This window comes from Coturnix japonica, chromosome 1 (assembly GCF_001577835.2).
Source record: "Coturnix japonica isolate 7356 chromosome 1, Coturnix japonica 2.1, whole genome shotgun sequence".
NCBI classification, from domain to species: domain Eukaryota; kingdom Metazoa; phylum Chordata; class Aves; order Galliformes; family Phasianidae; genus Coturnix; species Coturnix japonica.
Window position 1 is genome coordinate 56,721,217 of NC_029516.1, and position 17,624 is coordinate 56,738,840.

The window sequence follows — 17,624 nt, forward strand, 5'->3', positions numbered from 1 at the left end:
GGAATTAAACCCAGTGGAAATAAAACCCCACACACATTGCCTGAGGTCGCGCAGTGAGTGGACCAGAGCCGTTTTGAACGTGTGTGTGTGTGTGCAGAGAGGGCAGCTCCAAAACCAGCCCTCAAAACCTACAGCCTCCCGCCGCTCCCCCGCTGCCCACCGCCCCGCGCCTCCCGTTGGCCGCCGTCGGCCGTTAGCCGGGCGGGGCGGCTGTGAGGAAAACGAAAGTGATAAGGGCAGGCTGCGAGCGGTGGGGAGGGGATCCCCGAGCGAGCTGGAGGCAGAAAACACGAGTGAGGAAGGAGGGTGGGGCCGGCCCGAGGTGGCCTCGGTGACTCCCCGCCGATGTGGGCGCCGATGCCCGGGGCAGGGCGGCAGCGGGAGATGCTGTGCTTTATGCCCGGGGTGGCTGCCGTGCCCGCGCTGCTTGTCTGTTGGTCCTCGGCCGCCTTCATCATCTCCTATGTGATCGCCGTGCTGGCGGGCCACGTGGAGCCGCTCGTCCCCTACATCAGGTGAGGAAGGTTCGGGGGTGAGCGGGGCGCTGGGGTCCGCGGGCAGAACCGTGCTTCACCCGCGCTGCCCCCTTCACATCCTGCCCCCTCGGAGCTACGTGCTGCCACATGTGCAAAGTAGGGTCTGGAAGAGGTTTTGGCTGGAGCTGAGGTGTGCTGCTGGCTTGGTCCTAGGAAAACTGAAGCTGAATGCTCTGTACTAAGTAATGTAAATGCAGGGAGGGTTTTTTGTTTGTTTGCATAACTCCAGAACTGGTCCAAAGTGCAACAGATGGTGATGTGACTTGGAGAACTACAACTGGCTTGTTTAGGAAACAACAACAACAAAAGGCATTTTTGAAATTACACCATAGGAGCAATGGGTGTAGAAGATTACCCAGGAAATATGTGGGGTGTCCGGAGAACTGCAGTGGAGCTGTGAGGGGTCTGGAGCACAAGTCTGATGGGGAGTGCCTGAGGGAAATGGGGTTGTTCTGTCTGGAGAAGAGCAGCTCTGGGGAGACTCTTCTACGATGACCTGAAAAGTTGTGGTGAGCCGGGAGTTGGCTCCTTCTCCCGCATAACAGTGATAGCACAGAGGTGATGGTCTTAAGTTGCACCAGAGGAGTTTCAGGTTGGATATTAGTGAAAAATTTCTTCTTGGAAAAAGTGGTGCTGCAGTGGCACAGGATGTCCAGGGAGGTGATGGAGTCCCTGTCCATGGAGGTGTTCCAGAGCCATATGGATGTGGCACTGAGGGATGTGGTCAGTGGGCATGGTGGGGATGGGCTGCTGGTTGGACTGGATGATCTCAGTGGTCTTTTCCAGCCTTAGTTATTCTATGATTATATTCTATGACCAGTATGTTCTTTCTAATATTTAGTCTCCATAGTCAGTCTAGATACTAAAAAAAAAAAAAATTCCTTATCATAAGAGTGGTCAAACACTGAAACAGGTTTTGCAGCAAGGTGGTTAAAGTCCCATGTCCGCCAGGCTTTAAGTGGTATTTGGAAATTGCTAGCTTGGTTAGCACTAAAGGGATCAGACAGTTGGACTCAAGGATCTTTGTTAATTCTATCAATTGCACTATTCCGTTCTATTTCATTCCATTCAATTCCATTAGACTTAGAATAGATGTTAGTAGGATTTTTTTTTTTTTTTTTTTTCACTGAGAGGGTGGTGAGGCACTGGCACAGGCTGCCTAGAGAAGTTGTGGACGCCCCAACCCTGTAGGCACCCAATGCTGGGTTGGCTGGGGCCTTGGGAAACCTGATTTAGTGGTTTGCAACATTGTCCATGGAAAAGAGTTGGAACTAGATGATCTTTCAGGTCTCTTCCAACTCAAGCCATTCTATGATTTTGATTCATTCAATTCCTTTCCATTCTATTCAGTTCCATACCATCCCATTGTCTTAGTCACTGAAGCACAGTTTTGTAAGAATCATTGCCTATATACAGTTAACATTTAAATCCCAATAGAGAAATTACTAGCATTTGTCTCTTAACAGATTAAAGGTGAGCCAGAAATCTGAGAGAAGAAAGAATCTTTACAATTACGTGTTTCAACACAAATCTATGTTAAATTCCTTGACAGAATCTATGAACACATGCAATTTTGTAAGACTACTAACCTGTACATACTGAGTTGTACATACACTTAAATTTGCTTGAAAGTTAAGGTCTGTTAACATAAGCAATTTAGATGGTGCAACCCACTGCAACATACAAGAAAGCTGAGCTTTATTCAAACTGAGACAAAGAAAATTGGGCTTCATGTTTATGTCATCCTTCTAAGGATCTTCTACTCAAATACAGCTCTTAGAAAGCCTTGCTCTTGTACATGCAAATATCGATAGCCTCAACAATCATACTCAGAATTCCACTCTCTTCTGATTATATACAGTTTTACTGGCACAAAAATACAATTTGTCCCGTGCTATCCAAGAAAAATAAACCATTTGGTGTAACGGCGTCTACACTCAGTACATGGTTTGTGCTCAGAAAGACTTTGAGGCTTTATAATAATGTGCTCAGAAAGACTTTGAGGTTTTATAATAAGAAATTTGACAAACAGTGTTTCCTGTTGTTGCTGTATATGCCAAGTAAAACATGAGTGAATAGGGCATATTTTATGTACAATTGTATTTACGGTTAAGTTTTTAACAGCAAAGATGTTGCTTGTGTGATTCTTAAAGCTGCAGATCAAACCAACAAGTCACCGATGTAAAACTCTGATGAAGGTATCACAACTAAGTGCCATAGCTAAATCAGAAAGAAGCTGTGTGCAGGTAATACCTAACTGGAAAAACTAAACCAAAACAGTACAAAAGAAACACCCTAAAACATTCTCATCCTTTAGCTAAGGAATAACTATAAATGTTGATATACCTTAATAATAATAATTAGATAAATAATAATAATGATAAAAAAGCAAACAAGACAGTTAAGGCATTTTCAGTAATAAAACAAACAAACAAACAAACAAATGCAATATTTCAGGCCATTTGCATTATCTAGCAAAACACTTCTATTTTTTTTTTCCTTAAGAGATGTTTTGCTTATTTCAATAGCTTTTAACACAACATTTTACTGAGGTTTTACACTGACTGAGGGTGAATTTTAAATAGTTCTGAAAATGTATGGTCCAGATATATGATCTCTGTAGAAGGTGCACTTGGGAATACAGTTCTTCCTCCCCACCCAGTATTCATAGTTCACACGCTTGTTTTGCACATCACTGCTTTGTGCTGAAAATCTGAATCATGGGATTCAGAATGTGATTTTGTGAAACTTTGTGTGATAAAAAGAAAGAGGAAGAATGTCGCAAGATTTCAGTTATGCAATGTCTTAAATGAAATTGATTTGCATGGGGAAATTCCTGTTGGACAAAGGAGCCAAGTATTGACAATTTTCAGTTCAACATTTCTCAAATTCTTTAGATACTTGAGTAACCTATGCATGCCTTCAGGTAACTTGTTCACTGTATTCATTTATCATGTGGCAGCTGCCTCAGTGAGAGGAAGACCACATTTACATTTGCCTTTGAAACTGCGCCAATGTCAGAATAGCCTTCCTACCTTGTAATTTAAGTCTTTAGTTTGGAGCGAAATAGCTTATTATGCCTATACATAAAATATGATGATGAGTCTTTTGGCCCTAAAATATTTCTTCGCCATCTGCTCTACTTTAAGTCTTTAAAAGACCATTGGACTTGGAAGAATTCGGCTACATGAGCTGGTGATTCAATTACTGTCATTCTCATACTACATTTCTCATTTGCTCACCTGTGCATAATTGCAAATAAACGAGCACAAGTTTTTGTTTCACATACGCTTTTTTCTTTCTTCCTTTTCTTTAAAAGACAGTTACTATCACTGAATATTTTTATATTTTTTTCCCCAAAGTGTCAGACCAGAATTAAAGTAAAAATATATCTAATTATTCATTTAGTCTTAGGGATATTTTTAGTTGAAAATAGGGCACTAGAAAGACTGAATACTTTCTAAATATATTGCAGATATGATATAATATTCTCAGTATGGAGTAACTTGAAAGCATACTTCTAAGATCATTGAGTTTGAAAGTCTACAATAGCAAAATCCATCACCTATAAGGATTTTACTTAAGAAAAGCTTTAGTTGAAAAAATGGCTTGAGATCTGTGCAGTTTCAGCTTATTTGGATTGCTCTTACGGTGAAGTGTTCCAAGAACTCCAAATGGTTGTTTTCTTTACATGTTCCAATTCCATTCTTTTCTCACCTACACCCTTCAAAAGCTTTGAAGTGATCACAATCCCATAGAGCAGCCTCTGATTTGCAAAAGTCCTTCAAGGTTGTCACAAGTGGCCCACTGTTTAAATGTAGTCCTCGGCTGTATTTATGAAAACACTCCAGAAAGATGAGGAAAAGATGTGAAGTTCAAGGTTAAAAAAATGGCCAAACAAAGCAAGGATTAAGATGGTTTTCAGAAGCGTCAAACAAAATAATAAGAATTGCCGTATTGTTTTCATCAATCCCATATCTAAGAGAAAAAATTAATACAGGATACAAGCTGCAACAAGTCTTCAGAAGGAATGACACCAAGAAAATATGTATTAGTAGGATTCTTAATGCTTGAGAAGTTGTAGAAACTTGTCAAAAAACTGGAGTGTCCCAAGTCTTTGTTGTCTGAACATTTGGAAGCTGTCAAATGAAATGGAATTAAAAGATTGTTCTGCTTTGCATCATCTTGTAATTGAAAAAGGTTCTCCCTGGGTTCCAAGCTTCCTCCCGTTCTTTATAAATCATACTAGCAACTCAAATGCTTCTGTAACGTATAAAGGGATTATTATAATGTAGCTTTGGTATTGCCATAATTTTCTATCTTGAAGTTAACAAAGTTGCCAACATCTTTATTTAAAAGCATGCAGAGAGAGCTTTCTCTTTTGGCTGCTCATGACGAGAACCCTTGTCTGTGTTCAGCGGTAGGTTTTGATATCCAGCATAAAAACTAATCCAACCTCACTGTTGGAATGAAGAGGATGGAACTTCATGAAACACTGAAAATCTCTAGCTAGTACCTACTTGCCTCATCATATACCTAAGAGAAAGTTTCGTTCTCAGAGTCTATGTTCAGTTTCCTCTGAACTTTGGCATTAGCTAAAATCCTTCCCCATGTTTATGAGAGTAGTGTTCCTTGGATGCCTTTGTTTATAATAACAGCCATGTTACTACTCACGAGTAAATTATACCACAGCCTCTCAGTAGTGGTGAGTGACTGGAAACTCACACCCAAATTATGTAAGGTTTTATGAGCTACCTACTTACTATTGACTTGGCCAATAGAGTCTGACCTAATAGATATTCTCAGCTGGCTGTGTTTTAGACAAGTAAAAATAATGCAAAGAAGTGATGGCATTGCTGTATTCTTATTTACACAGAGCGCTCACATAATCTCAAGAATCCTACTTGAGGGGACTTGAACCCGTGTCCTCCCAGGAGTATGCCCATCCTGCCAGGCAAAGGCATTCTCTGGTATGGGTGTTAACTCCTATGTAGGGAAAAGAGATGGAAAAGGATTCTGTGATGAAGGCATTCTATTTTCTAGGCTATATAAGTTTTTTAAAGATGACTTTTTCATATGAATGTACTTGTGTATATACATTCTGTGGATATTCTTACACTCACGCTTCATTTCTCTGGCCCAGAGAACTTCTGATTTTCAATTGTAAGAGCAATTTGCTTCAGCAAAAAAACTTGCAACATCTTGGACTGAGAGTACTCTTAAGCTGTATCTACATTACAAAATTAAACAATGCCCAGGAACATTCCCAGGCGTTGGAGCACAACTGTTCTTCTGGGGTACAGCCCTGTGTTAGGGCTGTTAGGAAATTAAGCTCAGTTCTCTAACATTTTAGGATACTGAATGCCACTAGGTAAGTTTATCATAGCGTTAGCTTAGTGGGTAAAATATCATTTATATAATAATGTATTTAATTTATGATCAAAGTATTGCAATCTGACACATCTATGCATATTGCATACAGAAGAGGAAGGAATACAGTTCAAATATTATGCTCAAAATATGTGATTTCTTTCTGAAAACAAAGGTTCAGTACTACAAATAGAGCTTGAGTATGCTGTAGGTAACATTTAAAAGTGTTTAAATGTGCTACATACATAACAGCAGTTCATGCTGCTGTTACATTCCTCTTGGGGTTTCATTTGTGCATCTCATTTATGTTTTAAAGATCTCATTTAACCTTTAATTTCTTTTCTCTCTTCTTTCTTTAGTGATACTGGAACTAAACCTCCGGAAAGTGGTGTCTTTGGTTTTATGATTAATATTTCAGCACTTTTAGGTATGTATAAGCTATTTGATCTTAACACAGTAAAGAAATGTAAACTTGCAAATGTTCTTTACTTGTATTGGACTACATATACAGTATTCAGCATAAAACATACACTACAATTCAATAACCATTTAATGGTATATCAGTGGTAAGGAATTCTCATACAGAGGGCCAGGTGCTTGCCAGTAGTGTCACTTTAGTGGCCCTTCTGTCTCATAAGAGCATTTCATCAGTGCAGAGTAGCTGGTGTAAGAATGCTGCAGCAAGATAAAATGGTGTTGAGACAACACTTGGCTTCTGTGAAGATGCCTACTCCTCTACTGTATCTGCTTATCTTGAATGAGAAAGTTTAGCAGATCCTATTTACTTCTAGGGGAAGGAGGGTCAGTAGCTGTGTAACTGTGGGTATGGACTCTGTGATGGCCTCCAATCAGAGTAAAATCCCACATTTTACCTTTTCAAAGAGATTCATTCTGTCATACTGTCTAGTTGAATTTCATTAATGTCTTAGTACATGAACAACGTACAGTGGTTTATTTTCCTAGCTGAAGAAATAATATTCTGTGTTATCAAACTGGATTACAGCTTTGCTTTTTTTTTTTCATGGAATCTGGTCTATTACTTACGATACGCTAATAAACCATGATCTTCTAATTCAGAAGAGGTTTTTGTTAGGAGTGAGCTGCACATAGGGGTCATGTAGGCTGCAGATTTGTTATAGGGCAAGATATTGAAATATAAGAGATACATGAACATTGAAAAATGTTTCTTCTTTTTTTTTCTTTTCAGGTGCAATTACAATGTATATCAGATATTTAATAATAGAGAAGCAAAATGAATCATTGCGTTTTGTTAGGTCTTCATGCAACATGTTTTCATTGTGTATTGGATTGATGGGTTGTACTGGAATGGGGATAGTTGCAACTTTTCAGGTATGATCACATTTTCATATCATAACTAAAATTAAAGGGTTTTTTTTAGCAGTTAAAAATGAAATAGATCTGAATGGTTAACATTATCCTAATATGGATATTTGGCAAGTGGCGAAATAATGTCTTTTTTGTGCAGAAACAGCTTTAAAATTACAGATTTGGTTTAATGCTCTGAACTCAATCTTTTTTTCTTGCATAGCCATGTCAGTAAGGGGTTCAATGTGCACTTATCCTGTAATATGCCTGTACTAGAAAACAACTTCATACTACATATACATTCTTCATCTCAGAGTCCAATCATGTTTCATTGGCAGGTTGCTTGAGATATTGCCTTTAAATATTTGGGAATGGCTAAAATATTTCCTTTAAAGGATGGTCTACTTCTAGAAATGTTTTAGTAAAGAACATTATGCTCATGTAATGATGTGACAAAGTGTAGAGGAGTGGAAAATAAAGATTTTGAGGGCTTCAGCAGCCAATAAAATTTTTGAATGTAATTGACATTCTATTTTCAAACTAAAACCTCTCTATCTTAGACTGATATCTTGCTGTTTTTATTCTTACCTCCAAGCAGTGCATGTAGAAAGCAAATGCTACAGACACTGCATATTATTCTGCTTTTAAATATCTATTCTCACATTCATACGTGGCACAAAGAAAATCATATGATGGGTAGCAGTGTTCTGGTCTAAAATATACAGCAAACTCAGCTTAAATAAGGAAAAGGTAAATAAGACATGCTAAGTAATTTGGAGAGTTGGAGAAGCAGAAATTTTGCTCTTAGTGTTTCAGAAGGGGTCCACTGACAGTAACAACATTAGTTCTTATCTAACCTTTATTGGCTGTCCTTGCCTGTTCATAGATTCCTCCATACTCAAGTATGGTAGTAGAAATGAATGACATTTCCGGGCATCACTTCATTTTCACTCTTCCCTAAGCAAAATACCTGGTTTATTGAAAAGACTTCAGAAATACTGCTGGAAATGTGTAAGATGTACACTTACACAAATCTAATGCTACTTATGATGAGTTTTAAGCAGCATAATTAGCTGCAAGGAAAATTTTCCATGTGTTTGCTGCAAGGTAAGGTATGCTAGGTGGAATGGGATTTTAACTTTATTGCCCTCTGAACATGTAATAAAAGCGAGAATAAGGGTGGTAGGAAACCCTAGCAGTGAATTCTCTAAAATCAAAAGACGTTCTGGGATAATAATTAATGGTCATGAATAAGGTGTTTATTGTCTGTTTTGAATAATGAAATGCCTGATGTGGAAATGAAAGACAGTGAAAGCATAGCTTTAAGAATATAATTGGATATAGAAGGAAAAGCCTTGTAGCTCTTAATGAATAAGGCAAAGCAGGAAGTCGGGTCTCAGTAGGTTTGTCTTTGCCTTTTGGACATTAAACATGATTAAAGAGAGATCTCACTGTCTTGGACTAGAAGACTTAGGAGGCTTACCAAATCAGATATAGCAAGATATCCTGCAGTTCTGTAGGATTTATGTGTAATGTGTATCTTAGGGAAGCTGTGCCAGTTTGAAAGGAGCAAGACTGAGAGCTGTACTAGAAAAGCTCTGCATGTTGTATATAAGTCTGAAGCCAGCAGTTATGCTTCATGCTTTTTATCCCAAATACTGTCATTTCTGCATGGAATGCAAAAACTGGGACAGAGGAGAAGAAAGTCCAGGTATGGATGAGAGACCACTGCAGTGCCTCTGTGAGAAACATGCTTTAAAATTTATCAGAATTTAATACATCACAGAGAGATAGAAGGGAGGAAAGTAGAAAAAAGAAGGCAAAGAGGAAAAAAAAAAATCAAGCAGAGCATGTGAACATAATCCCCATTAAAAGAAAACGAATACAGTGGCCTCCGGACAGAAAAGATATGAAAATACAAATCTTAAGCTAATTTCTCTGTTTGATGCTGGATTCCAAGATAGCATAACTTGGTATTCCTATTGGTTTTGCTTGTTTGTTTGTTTATTTTTTACCATGTAGAACACAGTAATTTCTTTGGAATCTCAAACTGTTTTGTTACAAGATTTTTTACTTGTTAGTGTTTTAAATGAGAGAATAGCCTATGTTTAGATTTTTACAAAACTCTGGGCCAAATCTAGTGATATTTTCACCTGTTGTGGAAACTGAATAAAGGTTACTGTTGATATGTTAAAGAGTAAGAGCAAGAGGACTGAATAATTCAAGAGGCTGACAGTGGAAGATCTTTGTCTCAATAACTTACTTTAGGTAACACTTTTTTTCCCCTTCTTTTTAATATATAACCAGTTTTCTGCTGATTCATTTCCTGAGTCCTTGTGACTGTCTACTGAAGTGTAGGAGACAAAGCCGTAGCAGTCAGGGTTCAGATCCGCTGCCATGAAACCTCACCATTAGTTAAGAGAATGGCCATACAAATGCAGATTCAACTTTCAACATAAAAGAATGAAAATCTCCAGTAAAGTAAAGGGAAAAAGGGGGTATAAGAATGTCTTAAGAAAAACACAAGCCAGTTCCTGCTCATGAAAACAGAAATCATCAACAACTAACTGCTGAATGGCACTAGAAATGATCTGTGCTTTTTCTGTGTTTGAATTTGATCTGTTGGCTTTGGACAAGGTTAGCCTACCTCTCTGAGCTACTCTTTCTCCTTTTTTCTTCTCTATGCAGACTACTGGGAGAAGAGACAGTTTCCTGCTGCTTCTACATGCTCAGCATAATATAGCTGTGTTTGCAGTGTTTACTGGATCATATAATGGCAGAAATAAACAGCTAACCACTGTGTTGATTCTCTTTCCAGGAGCTGTCTGTTCCCAGTGTCCATGACATAGGAGCTTTGGTGGCATTTGGCTGTGGTGTTGTGTACATAACACTTCAATCTATAATCTCTTACAAGTCCTGCCCACAATGGAACACTTATTTTGTGTGTCACATAAGGATGCTCATATCTGTAATATCATGCATTTCTTTCATTCCCAGTATCCTTTACAGTGTATCCCACTGCTTTCCCTTTATGTCTTCATGATCTTTCTTTGAGGTTACACCATTGCTAATACAGGATTAAAATGAGGTTACAGTCTTTGCTTAGGACTCTCAAATATTTCTTCTATTATCATGCAGATACCTTATCAAAACACTGTTAATAGCATAAACTTCAGGATCATTTCAGAAAGGTGTACCAATGCCCTGGTGCTCTTCATGGAGTTACAGATTATTTCAGATAGGAAGGAACATCAGGAAGTCAGCTAGACCAGCTTCCCCATCTCCTTTATTATAGAGGGTTGTAGAAGACCTGCAAAGCTAGGGCACCACTTCTACAGAAAATCTAATTTACAGACATTCTAAACAATGTTGGCATACATAAGATTTCCTTCAAGCCTCAGCAGATGCTTTAGTTCACGTTCACTTAACTACATGCCTAAAGACACACTCAATGCCCTTACTGGATTCTGCCACAGCTCACTGAAATTAGAGTCATCCCATTGATTTCATTAGATTTTAAATGATATTCCAGTGTTAAAACCGGTTGCAGCAGATTATCATGTCATCCAGCTGCAGTGTGCTTTTATTTTCAGCAGCTGTGAAGCGTTTTTAAAGAGGGAGCCAACCCTGAGAGAAAATTATACAAATGTATCAAGGTCCTTATTGTGGGACCTATAGAAATTGAGCTCATTTCCCTTGTTCTGTTGCAATAGCCTTCACCCATCAATTTGAGCTATGCTTTGGAATGTCTGCCCGTACTCTCAGTATTTTGGAAGAACTCCATGAGACCTTCATTGTTTGGAAGTATGTTTTGATTGCTAGTATTAATTCCCTTTTAAAAGTATACTTCATTTACTGTTTTAACATTTTGATGTGATATTCTGGTTGTTCAGGATCTCTTGTACTAGAGAAGAGGGAAATGGAATCTATTTTTATAAGCAGGCATTTTTGCTATCACTCATTAACTTTTATAGTTTCCTTTACGCTGCTTTTTTTCCCAGTGATCGTGTTTGCTTCAAGAATTTCCATGACAAAAATTGATTGGACTCCAAGTGAAAAGGTAAAATTCCATTAGGAAGCCAACTTAATGAGTTTCACACTATTTGCAGAATTCTGTTGTATTTGTCTAAAAGTGTAAAGCATTACACACCCCTCAGAGACTTTGAAGAGTACATTCTCACAAAAAGAAGGTCACTTTGGTTTTGTTAGTTTGCTGTCATTTCTTCATTAGCAAATTGCAGCTAGTTAAAATCATGGATGGGTTAAACTGAAGATAGTTAGACTTTCATTTTAACTAGGCACTAGAAACTTACTGGTAGAAAACAGTGTAAAAACAAATGTTCTAGTAATGATTTGTTCTACTTCCTTCTATGGTCACAGTTCTTGAAAATGAATCACACACATGGAACAAAGGTGAACCAATTTGATTCTGACGTTTTCAAGGGTTTTTTTTCTGCATTTCTTCTCCTAGTTTTTACTATCATTCCTTATTAGTTAATCTTTACTAGCACGGTAAACATTGGGGAGGTTGAGGTAAAACATACTCAGGTAAGTATCAGGTATTTGAATGGCTTTTGGTGTTATCAGAATGATTATTAAGAAGGGCAAGTTTTATTTTTAGACAAACTTTCCCACAGGGAGATATTCAAAAAATCAACTAATACAGAGAGTTTATCCAGCTTTAAGTGTTTAATAAAAGCAGATTTAGTAAATGTATTTCAACTGCAAACATTTGGTAAATGTATTTCAAAAGCCAGATAAACTTAGTAATAACTACCTCCTGAGGTTTGTTTTGTTGGTTTTATTTTTTTTTAAATTGAAATGTAAAAATGTTTTTTCTTAAAAGATGGCGTATTTGTTATTCTCATTCTGTTTGTGTGATATTACATAGGGCTTTCCATGATAAGGAGCAGTCATACAATGGTTGCCATCCCTTTTAAAGCAGTGAGGATTTCCTGTAACGGGTACCACTGAACTCAGTGACTCTTAGTAAAAGCTTTGAATATGGGCACTTTGATATTCTTTACATACGAACACACATTTTTCAGGTGAAAGTTATATGCTCTGATCTTGTGCTAACTAATTTTCTTACACATTATACATTTATACATGATAGATACCTTATACATTTCCATAGCCATGCACAAGACATTGCTTAATGGGATGTATACAGTCTTGATGAATGTACTATTTGCTACAAATGAAATCTGCATTAACTTTTACATAGTAAGTCATTAGGATGATGAGTCACAAGTTTTAGAATATTTGTTGAATATTTGAAATGTTTCTTATTTAAAAATATCTATCTTTATCTAGACGTGAACTAAATACATGTGATTTTACATACGAAATCAGACTGTATTTCCCTTCAAAATAAAGTAGCATAAAATTTGGTGACAATGCAAACTATTCATAAACAAGCACAATGGATTCTTTGACGGAAAAGAAACATACTTGAATCTATTGAGTATAATTTGCTTGTAAGATTGTTAGGCTTGTTATTGCTTCTGTTTTTTCCTTTGTGCAAGAGCAGTTCATGCTGTATGTATTTGAATGTATCTTTATGCATTTGAATAGTACTCCCATCATATAAACTTGTAACACATCTCTCCATGTGATTTATCATTTGAAGCATACGGATTCCTTTCTCAACTCACACGCTGTCTTTTAGGGATTACCTTTTTCAAAGCCTCAGAGCGCTAAGCTTCTGACAGACTTGTGAACTCCCAGCACCGTACTACCTGTTGGCAGTGTAAGACTATCTCATTTGTGGCCTGGAATAAAACCTTTTCAACATTCATCGTCAGAGCTTACAGATTTAGAAGAAGTCTTATATGCAAAAAGTAATAATAATAATAATAATAAAACCTGTTTTCATGCTGCAGGCAAAAAAAACCCAGGAATATTTAGCTGTTTGTCACCGATCAGGATTTGTTTACACAATACTTTCTTAAGTTTCATATTACTGTGAATCTCCTTTTCCCATGCAAAATAATAAGAAAAGTTTAATGGCAAAATGTAAGCAGTCCCTCTTCAAAATATTCCGTATTTCTGCCATGTACATCAATGAGGATTTGTATTCTCAAGCTTTTTTTAATTTATTTTTTAATAACATTTGACAGTTACTTTTTTAGCTGCTTTTTTTTTTTTTTCCCCTGAAAATTTATTTTGTACCTCATTCCATCAGGATTATACTTATCATTTCATGAGTGCAATCTGTGAATGGACAGTGGCCTTTGGTTTCGTCTTCTTCTTCTTAACATTCATTAAAGATTTTCAGGTTGGTATCTAAATCTTTTAGCAGCGACTGAAAACTATGAATTGAGTAACAAATGCAATAGAAAATTGCTACTCTTTATCTGTGCTAGAAATACCAAAGCTATCTAGAAACAAATTTTCTCAGAGAACTGATTTCTGCCTACCTTGTGAATGTATTTCCTCTGTATTTTTAAAACAAAAAATAGTGTTATAAATCAGTTTAAAAGGTGTTTGATCTTGAAAATGGCTTTGTAGAAAGAGACCCTTAAAAGAGAATATAATAGCAAAATAAATGCTGCAACTAAAGCTCTGTTTCTTTCTACCTGAGCTATTTTATATAATAATGCACTTTATTTCAAATGTAGCTATTTCATTTCTTTCAGTGAATTACATATTTTGATACATGTTCCCTCATAATGTGAAGAATATCAAGTACATTTTGAATAGTACTAACATGAAAATGTTTTGGGTAGCTGGAGTGACTTCAGTTTCTGGTGATACATCAAACCCGACTTTAAGGAAGAGAAAATTTTAGATGAGTTAAAAAGAAAACACTTTTATGTGACTTGAGTTTAGTTTCTTCGGCCTATTCTTCCCATATTTTGTTGTTTACCCACCATGTTTTAGCTGCAGTTTCATGGCTTTTTGATTCAGTGCAGAGATATAAAGTGCTATAAATATTAAAGCTTAAATTCTGAAAAAAATCTTGTGAAAAAACATCAAAAAACACTGCTTGCAGTAAATGCCTATTGAAGATGTTACTGTACATCTTAGGAAGATCATGGTTTCCTTGCCCATCACAGAGTTCTGGATATTTGACTTCCCCATAACCTAGCTGAGTCATCCCGAGGTAGAATAGACAGTAATGCTGTTTTACATCATAACTGAGAACTAAATCATTCGTAATCACTCTGGACATTGTATCTCATATGCGGGTCTTTCACATAAATGTAGAACTACTTAGGATTACACATGTGAGCCAACTGGTGACACTATAAGTTGCTGGAAACCGTAACTAGAACTTTTGGAGATGGGGCTGTAAGGAAAATAGTGAGAGCCCTCTAAGTCATAAAACTGAAACTTGACATGAGATCACATAAAACTTTGTAATTAGCATAACTTGCTTCTTCACTTACATGCTTGCTAAGTCTGTGAATAGTTCACACATACATATGTATTTTATCCATATATAATCCATATATAACTTTCATGACCATATGCAAAAATGGATTTTCAACTAAAAATGAGAGTGGTGAGGTGCTGGCACAGGCTGCCCAGAGAGGTTTTGGATGCCTTGTCCCTGGAGGGGTTCAATGCCAGACTGGGTGGGGCTCTGGGCAGCCTGGTCTAGTACTAAATGTGGAGGTTGGTAGCTCTGCCTGTGGTGGGGAGGTTGGAGCATCATGATCCATGAGGTCCCTTCCAACCCTGGTCATGCTGTGATTTTGTGATTCTGTGACTAATAATACTGAATAGACTATGGCTGTAGGCTTTTGTCATATTAAAATGAAGGCCAGTTTACGCTGAGATAAATGTACTGAAAAAAAAAAAAGTAATTGTCCAAAATTGCACAATGAAATATATCAAAAGCTTGTAATTGTCTTCCAAAACTGACAAAAAGTATTCAAGTACCATTCAGAAATACATACACCATCAAATTTACCACTTGTCTTCTCTTGTATGTACTTCCAGTCCATCACAACTTGATGATTACATTTCTGACAGCATTGATTTTACCACTGAAGTCACACCTTGGAGATAGATATATATTTAAAGTCAGTATGGCAGTACTCAGAGAATAACTTAGTCAGTGGCTCTCTTTCAAACCACAGAACTAAGACACTGAAAGCTTAACTATATACAACATCACGACCTCAATAAATAAAAGAGAGCAATATAATTAAACTAAATAAAATGTGTATATTTTAATTTACAGGCTATAAAATAGCATGGCATCCAATGTTAATGTTTGACAATGACAAAGATTTTTTTTAATTACATTCTCTTTTTTTTTGTCTTAATCAGTGCTCACAGAAAGCCAAACTGTTGATCCAGAAAACCAAACATAAGACTATGAGAAAAATAATCCTTTATTTTTAAATGTTCCTCACAATACGTTACATTAAAATGATTTCGTTGTTGTTGTTATAATTCCTTGTATTCCCTGTAGATCACAGAACTGTAAAAATAATTTCTCTTAAGCTGATCTTCTTTTATTTTTCTTTTAGAGAGTTACTTTAAGGATATCAACAGAAATACACGAAGAATCCTGATAGCAGAGAAAGCTGTATTTTATGCTGATGAATATTCTGTTTCTTTTTACTTATGGAAGACATTGCAGAGGAGCAGGGATTTTAAGTTCTATGAAGAACACACACCATTAATTCTGCAACATCTTTAAGGTCACCCACCAAAGCATTTTAAATACCAGCAGCAATATTTCTGCTCTTTTTGCATTATTTTGTAATTTTTATACTGTCTTATGTATTCAAAATACTGCAATAGAAGTAACCTATATAAACATTTTGAAGATGTGGACCTCCTCTGCTCTTCCCTTCTGGGCAGAGCCGTAGTTTATTTGCATTTGTTGTAGTCTGATAAGTTGCATTGGTTTTAAACTTGAGAAAATACAACCTGGGAACAGTTTGGAAAGTTTAAGGACAACAAAGAACACTAAAACTGAACTCCTACTCTTAAGTTGCAAGGACTGTCAAGGCAGCGAAAGCCGACATCTTTGTTTTGAGATTCGGTATTTGCAGTGAGTTGACTGGGACATTATACTACAACTTTCTGATAGTGCACACAAATCCTGCAAATTTAAACTATACTGCTTGAAAAACGTTTTCTAATCATCTCTTCACAATATACACTGTAAAAGTCTGCCCCCTTTTTTCCTATTTTATGCATTGCTGGCCATAGAAAGCTCAAAACTGAAGTGGAATGGGAAGGAAATTTACATTTATGTATGATGTACTAAAAAAAAAATTGTTTGGTTAATACAGAGCAGAAGTTTTCCAGTCTTTGCTTTAATCTACAATGATGGTCTCCAAAAAGTCACTGAGAATGAATGGAAAACGAGACAACAGTAGTTTTCGTGTATTCAGTTCTAAGGGTATGAGGATGATATATGTATAGAAATGGAAAAATAATCCTGGAGAGCAGCTGTGGTTAAGATATGGCATATTTACTGCTACTAATGCACTTCTGTAATGGAGTACTTGGAAAGGGCCTAACTGAGAAGTCACACATTACCAGCATCTGAAAGCAAAACGTTCTTTCATGGGCTGATTCACTACCTCCACTTAACACATTAACCACTTGGCTACCAATCAATACCACCCCACTCCTCAACACCCCCCCCCCCCTTTATTTTTTTTTTCTTCAGTAATTTTGATGATTTTCAGTTTCTAATTTTCCCTGAGATAAAAAATAAATACGGTTTTTTTTGGAGACTGATGCCTTCAGACTAGTCTTTTGTTGGTATTTCCTTTAGTGGGCATTTTTAACTAATAAATTCATCTGTTTCACAACTTAAAAGCATCCATGTTTTCTTAATAAGTTCTTCCAAATAATTAAAGTAATAATGCTTTCCGCTGACAGATTTGCTTTCTGCAATTTTCGGGTTACCCCACACAGGTTTATAGTTACAATTGTGCTGAAAATAAAATCTAGTGTAGATCAGATTCAAGACTTACGTTTTGCTGGTTAAGTGTTCATATTCTGATGGCCTAAAGCTCATCAGAAACTGTATACCAGCCATGAAATGACATACTGTTATTTCCAAAGGCCAAGCTAAGACTGAGTTTCATATATTTGATGTGAACTATTGGTGATAGTCCACCGATGGTTGGACTGGATGATCTTGTAGGTCTTTTCCAACCTTAGCGATTCTATGATTTTATGATATTGTAGTGTGAAATTTCTTTGGCTTTTTATTCCTAATTCTCTCCAACTCAGGTATAAAAGCTTGAAAGTATTATTTCAAATAAGATGAGATGTAAACTCATCAGTTCACGAAACTCTTTAAGTGGACAAAAGAAATCATGCTAACTTGAAGTTCAGCCTTTAGTAAAGCAAACCACATTTCAGAGTAAGCAAATGAATACAAATAATCTTTTCTACTAAAATCAAAAT

The 17,624-nt window shown here is 36.8% G+C and overlaps 1 protein-coding gene across 2 annotated transcripts; it reads left to right on the forward strand.

Moving 5' to 3' along the window:
* Positions 1 to 171: 171 nt before the first annotated feature.
* DRAM1 (DNA damage regulated autophagy modulator 1) lies at positions 172 to 17,030 on the forward strand. Of its 2 annotated transcripts, XM_015867487.2 has the most exons (7): positions 181 to 515; positions 6,266 to 6,333; positions 7,114 to 7,256; positions 10,051 to 10,228; positions 11,234 to 11,292; positions 13,420 to 13,512; positions 15,719 to 17,030. In XM_015867487.2, the coding sequence occupies exons 1-7, from the start codon at positions 346 to 348 to the stop codon at positions 15,761 to 15,763; spliced, it is 756 nt and encodes a 251-aa protein (XP_015722973.1). In that variant the 5' UTR covers positions 181 to 345; the 3' UTR covers positions 15,764 to 17,030. The 2 variants fall into 2 exon arrangements, with proteins under 2 accessions (XP_015722983.1, XP_015722973.1); XM_015867497.2 differs by lacking the exon at positions 13,420 to 13,512 and having other exon boundaries at positions 172 to 515.
* Positions 17,031 to 17,624: the final 594 nt, after the last annotated feature.